Genomic DNA, 9,316 nt, shown 5'->3' with positions numbered 1-9,316 from the left:
TATCTGTCTATCTATTTATTTATATTATTATTTATATCTATTTATTTATATTATTATTTATGATGATTATTATTTATGAAGTGATTTTGCTTACTTGTCACATCTTCCATTATTTTAACTAATTTTGCTTATTTGTCATTATTTATTGCGTATTGCTTATTTTTTTCATAATTTTAGCCAACGTCGCTATCGCGCTGCTTTTGTCGGAAAGCTCGGTGACGACGAGTTCGGTCACATGCTCGCCGGGATCTTGAAACAAAACGGCGTCTCCGCCGAAGGAGTCAACTTTGACACCGGAGCTAGGACGGCACTCGCGTTCGTGATGCTAAGATCCGACGGAGAACGTGAGTTCATGTTTTACCGGAACCCTAGCGCCGACATGCTCCTACGTCCCGATTAGCTTAATCTCGATCTAATGAAATCAGTACGTTACAATGACTTTTAAGTAAGTATTGTTATTGTATGTAACAGCTATCGATACTTAACGTGGTGGTCAAGTTAGCTTAACGAAGTGCTCTGTTTTGGCATTGCTACAAGCTGAATTTTTGTATGTAACGGTTGTTGATATATCTAACGTACAGGTCAAGTTAGGTCAACCAAGTTCTCTGTTTTGGCTTTCTTTTATAGTATAAGGTTTCGTATGCAACGTTTGCTGATAAACCTAACGTCGAAGTCATTTTAGGTTTACGAGATACTCTGTATTGACTTGGCTTTATTTTTGCAGGCTAAGGTGTTCCACTATGGATCAATAAGCCTCATCGTTGAGCCATGTAGATCTGCTCACCTGAAGGCCATGGAGGTGGCTGAAGAAGCTGGTGCGTTGCTCTCTTACGACCCAAACTTGAGGCTGCCTTTGTGGCCCTCGAAGGAGGAGGCTAAGGAGCTGATTCTTAGCATTTGGGACAAAGCTGAAGTGATCAAAGTCAGCGATGAAGAGCTTATGTTTTTGACTGGAGCTGATAACGTTGATGATGAGACTAATTTGTCTCTGTGGCATGATAACTTGAAACTTCTCTTGGTCACTTTGGGTGAAAAGGGTTGTAAATATTACACCAAGGTACATGGGTTTTGTTTCGAAAAGTTTCCTTTCGTGTGTATTTGATTGTACTAATGCTGTGTTATATATTATTGTAATGTAATGCTGTGTTATACATTGTTTTTATTTTGTGTAAGAATATACATAAGAACCTATTTTAGTAGCTTGTATTAGACAACCTCTATGGTAAGGTTAACATTCTCCTACCTTGGTCTTTGGATGACTTACTTTCGTAACTGTTTCAAATTTCGTTAAGGCTTCAACATCCATTTACGTGGCCAGATTCGCTACCGAATGATGCAGATGTTGTTGACATTAATCTAATTGTGCCAATGTAAAACTTGCAATATCAAGATATATGTTTATGGTAAGATTTTTCAAATATGGTGATAACTATTTTCTATATATGTGTTTATTTTTTATGCAAAGTTTCATAATATAGTAATATTGTATAACTAAAGATTTTTAGTGATTAAAACCTACAACTATTTTTGAATCGTAAAATAAACTCTCAATTATTTTAGTAGCTTGTAATAGACAACCTGTGATCATTGGTAAATTACGTAATGAAGTAGTAACGTTGTTTTGTTGTAAACCAAAACCCATGGCCGATATTATTGTACAAAAAAAAAAGTTCATATAACCGGCAACAAACAATGCTTATATTTATACAAGTCTCCCACCATGCATTGCATTAGCTAAACAACAGTATCTCCTGTTTTTTTTCCTCCGTATGCAAATACAATTACAAAAACTTGATAGATTAAACTGAATATAACAAAAACTGATATGTTGCCTTTTTCATCGCAGTTAGAGGAAGAAGATAAAAAATATTGCTCACCAGCGTTTAATATATAGGAGTGATTTTATAACTGGTCCTCTATGCATATACATATTGAGTCAATCATTCTACTTATTTATTACAAACTGATCTACAAGTCTGGATTCTGAATTTCACGTTTTACTTTTTGTTTTTGGTTTTGGTTTTGGTTTGGTGTTCAGACAATTGCTAAACCTGATGCTGAAGCACCTTTGACCAAAGCCAAGAGCTGAGTTGAGACGTGAGAGTCTCAGGCAGTTTTATCTTCATATTCTCCCTGCCTACAGTGACATTCTTTTGCTGCGCAGACAAAAAATTAAACGTGCCGTCTAATTGTAGAATCTATTGGATATCACATGAAAAGTTTATTCTTCGTACAAGGTACACCTCTGAAGGTGATCTTATGAACACAAGTCAAGTCTTTATAGATTTTATTCAAAAAAATAAGCAAGAGACAAAATGATAGTTCACACTTTTGTATGTATGTAAAAAGTGCTATTAAGACCAGTGGACTCAAAGGAAGCTTCACTTACGGCCCATGGTTTGTTCACTTGGTGGGAGCACCACAACGGTGGAGTGAGCGTTGAAACCCGGGTGAAGAACCTTCCTGCGGAGCTCACGGCCTTCTTGACAAAGGGCACATGTATGGCAAAGGAGGTGCGTCACAAAGTCACAAGTCGTCTCCATATGTTCTCTTTGCATTTCGTCCTCTATGCAGCTACCGCAGCAACCACACGACCTGTTCATCGCCTCAAAGCTTCCCTGTATTTTCACCCAAAAATACAACAAAAGATGGGTTCAGGAGATGCGATTTCTCATTAGAAGAAACGATAATAGGAAGACAAAACAAAACAAAAAGAGGTGCAAAATGAGAGTATCCTAATAGACAGCCCCCTATAACTAGGCGACAATGGTACAAAAGTTACAATCACTTGGGGCTAAGTCCTTACTCATCATCATCGTACAAGCAATCAAGAACATATACAAAGACGTGAGTTGATCAATATCTTCTCAAAGAACAACCCTTTGTTCTCTCAAATTCACATACCTCAAGGTTAAACTTGCGGCGAATGGCAGAACGGCTGGAATAAGAGAACCACGGAGCAAGACAGTTCCACCCAAACAAAGAGTTACCAATAAAGTACAGTCCTGAATACGTCAAGCAGTGGTTCGTAAACGTTCCAGGAACAGCAGAACCAAGCCTCTCTGCATTAGTTCCATACAATACACAAGGAGCCACACTCCCAAGAAGACCTAACAAAATAAAGCCATTACCATCATCATCATCAAAGCTACATAACATCTAACCTTTAGAACGATCTAAAGACTGACACTTTCAAACAAATTACAATCAGTTCACTTCCAATTTCATTCGATTTCAAAATTCCCCCAATTCCAAAACCCTAATTATAGAAACCACTCACAAACTTCGAGATCGCTGCTGCAGAACTCATCGTTCCGGCCGAGACAGGAGAACAGGCCGGAGTTCCACTGGTTTCTCCCGATCGGCTCGCCGATCACGCTCCCGTCGCTCACCGGCAATCCATCCGCCGTCCAGCCGTATTCCTCCGCCGCGGGAGGAGGCACAATCGGCGCCGTCTTGGTGGTGTCCCCTTTCGAGGAGATCTTGGTGCCGTTCACTTGCAAGAGAGGACTCGATTCCTCATGATGGTCCTCGTCGTCGCCGCATCGATGAGCTTCGCGGTTGTTGTCTTCTCCCGCCATATTTACTAACAAACTTTCAAGATCTGAAAGAGAAAAAATAGACTTTAAATTATTTATTACGCGTGCCCGTTCTTCTACGCGTTAAGTAATTTGAATTAGAAATAGTCAACAGACACACACCGGACCATAGTGATATTTTAAGAAATATCTCGGCCCATCTAAGGTCTTTGGGGGGAATTTAATCTTCTCTGCTTTTGACAAGTATCATCCCCATATTTTTTTTTCTCATTAAAAAATGACATATCTCACTTAATTATGAAATGTATAATCTTTGTTATAAATCTTTTATATTTTAAAAAGAAACATTACATTATTTTATCTATCACACATGTCATCACTAAAATTATTTTCAGAATCATTAGAGAATTAGGTTAGTCCATCTAAATATATAATATATTTTATTAAACTAATCATAGATTAATTATTAATATACAAAATAATATTTTATTTTTTATTTAAATAAAATTAACGGAATTAATTAATATGATTAAAATATATATGGCAATTAATGATTTTGAATGATAAAGATTTGGTAAAAACATTAATATCTTTCATCATTTTGTTTTATTATATTATTAAAATAAATTAAAAAATCATATTTACCCATACAATAAAAGTTTAGTTTTTATATGTTATATTTTGAATTTTAAAAATGAATTTATATTAAGTACCATTTTATCTATTACAAAATAGTTATACTAAAGCCCTGTTCTTTACGTTGACGCGGACGCAGCGTCAAGCGGCTATAATTAATAAACAAGATGAGGAAATTTAATCGCAGCGTCCGTAGTAAGTTGCCGCCGGCGACTATCGCTAGTGATAGTGTCCGTGTTTTATGGACGCTGTAAATATTAACGGTTGACGCCGGCGCTGCGTCACAAATATTATTATCTTTTAACTCTCTGTTCTGACTTGTTGCTGACCTGGAATTTGAAGTCTTTTTATATTTTGTTGCCGCTCGGTGCTGCGTCCGCGTCTCAAAAACGAACATGGCTTAAGTGCATATTCAGTTATATTTTTGATTATTTACATTAATTTATTTAATTGGTAAAATTTCTAAAAAAAAATATAGGGAAACTAATAAAAAATATATTTTAACTGTAAATTTTAATTTTAGTTTTAGTAATAAAAAATCTGTTGAAAAAATCTAACATTTTTTTTTAATTTATCGTTAGTGATTAAAATATCATTCACCTTTTAAAATTATTAGAATTGATAAATTATGTAATAAGTTTTACAAAGTAAAATTGTTAACATATGTTAAATTTTTATATTTAGAAAAATATATTATTTTTATTTATTTTTAAAATGACAGCAACATATTATCTAAAATGATTATATACAAAGTAGTATAAAAAATTATATTTGAAAAGTTACCTTCATGGATATGCGGGTCAAAATCTAGTTTTGACTTAAACAATCTGACATACATTAAAAAGGGACGGTCTAACTTGGATTAATTTATTATGGTGAGAAAATAAATTAGTGTGTTAAAAATGCTCTAACTTTGAAACTTCTTCAAGACAAATAGAATAGCAATTATTTTACTTTTTTTTACATGAGCACTGTAATTATCTTTACTTTAGATTGTTTTTTTAAACTATGTTAAATAGAAATGATGTAAAAAAAACTATGTCAAATATGATAGTACATTACAATAATTCATGTTGTACATACTTTCAGTATATTTTATATATTGGTTGTTCACAAGAGAATAACATCAATAGAAAAATAAAAAAAATATGAACTATTATATTTTTCTTTAAGTTTTAACGATAAGATAATTTAACCTCTAACAAAAGAATAATAATGAATTTTGGTATTACTTTTAACTCAAACTAATCCATTACCTAAAATACTTATTTTAATATGGTTTTACTTGGTGACATGAATTACAGTTGATTAGGTCTGAATTAGGTAAAAAATACAATTAGGAGAGGTTATTATCATCACAATCGACCGTTTGAAATCCTTCAATTATCTTACGAGAGCGATGATGGTGGATCTCGCTAAGGCATTCAAGTGAGATAGACGCCGATAAAATCGGTAGAAGTCATGATTTTCACCGTAGCAGGTTCTGCTTCGGTTTCAAAGGAGACATGAAGGATCCAGAAACTGAATCTTCTTTCTATATTAATTATGAGAATTAGCCTCAAGCTACCTTTATAATGAGTTAAAATGTTATTTTTAAATGTTTCTTAACTAAAGTTCCTAGACTAAAAAGTTTGACCATGTACGTTAATTAAAAAACAAGTAATATTTGTATAACATTTATTGAACTAACATAAATGATCGTCGACCTCTGCGTTACTATACATTCTACTATGTATATTTAACTCATTCAACAATTACAAACAACATCATGTTAGCTCAAACACTCTCTTGTACCCCAAAAATGGATATTCCAAAACGATACCTATCACTTTTCATATTGATTATATTTGTAACTATAGATCTATCACATGCTGAGATAGAAGTAGCAATCAAGAACGATTTTGGTAGTAGATTGCAGTTTCATTGTAAATCAAAGGACATTGATCTTGGTAAACAGATATTGCCAATTGGTGGAGTGTGGGCATTTAATTTTCAACGTAATTTCTTTGGAAGGTCATTGTTTTTCTGTTCCTTTGATTTACCAAATGGAAGGCGTTGGTTCGACATATATAAAGAGCCCCGAGATTTTGGTGGTATCTTGTGGGTTGATTATATGTGGCAGATAAAACCACATGGACTTTGTAAGTCCGTTTTCAGCAACGGTGAGCTTCAAACACAGAATCAGGAATGTTTTAACTGGAATAAAAATTAGTTCTTAAAAAAGACATAACCAAGATGAAAGTAATACATATTGTCTTTTCTGTGATTCACAAACCTCGAATATATTATAAAATCAAACATATCAATATTTTTGTTACTTTAATTTTTAAGTTGATATTGTTGATATATTTTAAATCATTCGGTACAAGAAATAGCAAGGATCTCACTGGTTTATACTAACAAAAAAATGAAACCACTTTGTAAATATGTAACTTCGATTGCAAAAAATAAAGATAACTTCGATTGCAAAAAACTGTCTTTATGTTTTCAAAACCGAATAAACTAGGTTTGTAAAGTGGAAACGTAAGTTTCCAAAATAAAAATTTCAAAAAATAAATTTCCAATGAATTTTCACAAGTTTCCAAGAGATTCCGATTTCAAAACGTTTCTAAAACGTGAAACATACATTCATCCGAGTTTCCATGCAATCTAGTCAATATGAATCTAGATATCTATAAAAAAAGACTCATGTGTATATATATGTTTATGTCATAATTTATTTTTTTGGAAGGTTTGTATATTGATTCTGATATGAATAAAATTGTTTGCTGAACAGATTTATGCAGAAGAGGACTCTAAATTGTCAAACTAATATCAATAAATATTATAGAGATGAGAAAAAGGGGTTATAATCGATCCAAATATAAAAACAAACTAACATTTTATTTATCTTATGAAGATAAGTGTTTAGAGTCGATCTAGGATCCTGAAAACATAAATTATTAGTATTGCACAACGTGAATCTATGATTTTACTTGTAAGTTATGTTTATATATAACATGATTATATCTAGTTTGAATCATGATGGAGCCACCACGATTATATATCTAGGCGATTATAAGTTATGAACCAAGGTGATTTCCTCAGTTGTCAAAACCATACGAGTTAGGCGATATGAGGCTCTCTACGTACGTATTTTCGACATGGAAACGCTCAAAATTGTACAACACCATGTCTCCTCCAAGAAGCACCAGAAGAACCTCCGCACTGTTCTTGGTCGAAGTACACACCGGTTTCATCAACCTGTGCAACAAGCTGATCCGGATTCTGGTCCATGAACTTGCTACACCGAACTCATTCATCACCCAAATATCATCATGCAACAACTCCCGGCAACTATTGACCACGCATAGACGTTCGTTGAGATTCCCGACCACAAAGTCTTTGAAACTATTCGGACAATCCTCCGCTTCTTCATCAGGAAAAGGCATCTCTCGAAACTCTTCGGTTATAATATCAAATGCTAATATCAATCTCTGCTTGTGATTACCACGAGTGAACACCACCCAGTGGATTACACCGTTTAGATTCACACCGGGACGACGGGAGCGGTTGATGCGTTGATAACTCAAATCACAGATCCATCTCCACGAGTTTGACTTCAAGGAGTAGACGCAAGCGTAGAGAAAATTGTGCCTATCAGAAACAAGCTTCACTACTTTGTAATCATCGGTGAGATGATCGAAGCCAAATCCATAAGACTGGAAATTTTCTCTATACCTGGAAGGCACAGACTGAGGTAATAATAGCTTGGATTCTTTGGTGGTTGGGTTATACAAAGAAACAACGTCTTCATCTTCATGTGGAGAAATACACACTAAACCGTTGGAGATTCCGACGAGCTGAACCCAAATTCCTCTGCATTGTTCTACAGTCACCTCAAAGATCTCGCCATTCTTGTCGACCAGACTAATAACGCTTTTAAGCGGATAAATGAGTTCCACATTTATCCCATCTCGATATTGATCTGACCGGCAGTCTGATCAGAATTTCCCTGATGATCTCTGGAGGAAGTTCCCGCGAGGTTGATCTCTTGTCTGATTTTCTCCATTTGCGCCAAATAGGGATGAAGCAAGTCGGTTTGAGTTTCCGGGAGAAAGGATTCCACGCGCACAGTCTCGAACGTTGGTGGCGTTCCGTTGCATCTTTGGCCGACCGATCAGCTTCGGGCTTGGGTTTATTCGACCGGTTTATCTTCGCTTGACCCATGATCCGAGTCACTTTATAGGTGAAGACGGTTCTTGTGTCTCCGCCGCATTTTTCGACCGGCAAAATATAGGTTCTCTTCTCGAACTTGAACTCCACTCTGCCTCATGTTTAAGTTGACAAAAGTCTCAAGTCAATTCTTAAAAAAAAAAACAAAAATAGGGCTGTTTTTTTTTTAAAATGTAACTTTGATACTCTTTTGTCATAAAATAAATCATTAAAAAAAGAAAAAATTGGCAAATTGGGCAAATCGCAAGTTTGAAATTAGGGAATTGGGCGACTTCAAGTTTAAATTAGCTAATTGGGCAACTTTTTGCATTTGCCCATGTAAACTTATGTCTAAATATCCTTTGATACCTTTGTCAGATTCATTATTTACATCTTTGCCATTTCAATTAAAATATATCTAAAATAAAATTTGTCACATCACCTCTCTCATTCTTTAATTTGTCACACCACCTCTCTCTCATTCTTTTTCTCTTTCCTTCTTTTTCTCTCTCCTTCTTTTCCACACCACCAACCATCATCTACGAAAATCATCTCTCTCTCCTTATTTTCCTCTCATCTTCTTTTTCTCTCTCATTTTTTTCTACACCACCACCTTTACAGTTAAATTAACTGAAGAAGAAAAATAATGTTTTCTTTAACTGAAGAATAAGAAACCATTACGCTCATGTACACTCCAAGCCCCTGTTTATGAAATTTATACATATGACACCTAAATGTAATATTTATACACTAAAAATGATTAAAATGAATGCTTAATATCATACAAAAATACTATATATCATTTATTAATTATTAAAAGTATAAATACTAAAAATGTTTATTAAAATTTAAAAATTGATTTCTTAAAAGTAATCTAATGGGAAAAATTATCTAGGTTAGATTTCGATTTTATTGAAATTTATTGTAACTGTATTACATATTACATT

General features: G+C 34.3%; 3 protein-coding genes across 3 annotated transcripts; 1 reads left to right on the top strand and 2 right to left on the bottom strand.

Moving 5' to 3' along the window:
- Nucleotides 1-177: 177 nt before the first annotated feature.
- LOC130507015 (probable fructokinase-4) lies at nucleotides 178-2,089 on the top strand (the record flags this gene model as incomplete). Its single annotated transcript, XM_057001719.1, has 4 exons — nucleotides 178-344; nucleotides 582-607; nucleotides 725-1,057; nucleotides 2,039-2,089. Coding segments are annotated over 4 exons (577 nt in total), but the record flags the coding sequence as incomplete, so codon positions are not given.
- A 90-nt stretch (nucleotides 2,090-2,179) lies between these two features.
- Nucleotides 2,180-3,635, bottom strand: LOC130507014 (cell number regulator 8-like). Its single transcript, XM_057001717.1, has 3 exons — nucleotides 3,281-3,635; nucleotides 2,905-3,110; nucleotides 2,180-2,618 (listed from the first exon to the last, which is right to left on the bottom strand). Exons 1-3 carry the CDS (start codon nucleotides 3,579-3,581, stop codon nucleotides 2,382-2,384), a joined length of 744 nt encoding a protein of 247 aa, XP_056857697.1. The 5' UTR covers nucleotides 3,582-3,635; the 3' UTR covers nucleotides 2,180-2,381.
- A 3,464-nt stretch (nucleotides 3,636-7,099) lies between these two features.
- Nucleotides 7,100-8,481, bottom strand: LOC108845334 (F-box/kelch-repeat protein At3g06240-like; the record flags this gene model as incomplete). Its single annotated transcript, XM_057001718.1, has 2 exons — nucleotides 7,100-8,154; nucleotides 8,300-8,481. Coding segments are annotated over 2 exons (1,078 nt in total), but the record flags the coding sequence as incomplete, so codon positions are not given.
- Nucleotides 8,482-9,316: the final 835 nt, after the last annotated feature.

This window comes from Raphanus sativus, unplaced genomic scaffold, assembly GCF_000801105.2.
Source record: "Raphanus sativus cultivar WK10039 unplaced genomic scaffold, ASM80110v3 Scaffold3904, whole genome shotgun sequence".
Taxonomy (NCBI): Eukaryota; Viridiplantae; Streptophyta; class Magnoliopsida; order Brassicales; family Brassicaceae; genus Raphanus; species Raphanus sativus.
The sequence above is the reverse complement of the archived record's forward strand: the minus strand, read 5'-3'. Positions and strand labels throughout refer to the sequence as shown.

Bases quoted from the DNA above. Each gene is read 5' to 3' on its own strand.
- LOC130507014 (XM_057001717.1), bottom strand. From the start codon at position 3,581: ATGGCGGGAGAAGACAACAACCGCGAAGCTCATCGATGCGGCGACGAC. The intron at 3,111-3,280 runs GTGAGTGGTTTC...TTATTTTGTTAG, and splicing joins CAGCAGCGATCTCGAAGTTT to GTCTTCTTGGGAGTGTGGCT. The intron at 2,619-2,904 runs GTATGTGAATTT...GTGAAAATACAG, and splicing joins GCCGCAAGTTTAACCTTGAG to GGAAGCTTTGAGGCGATGAA.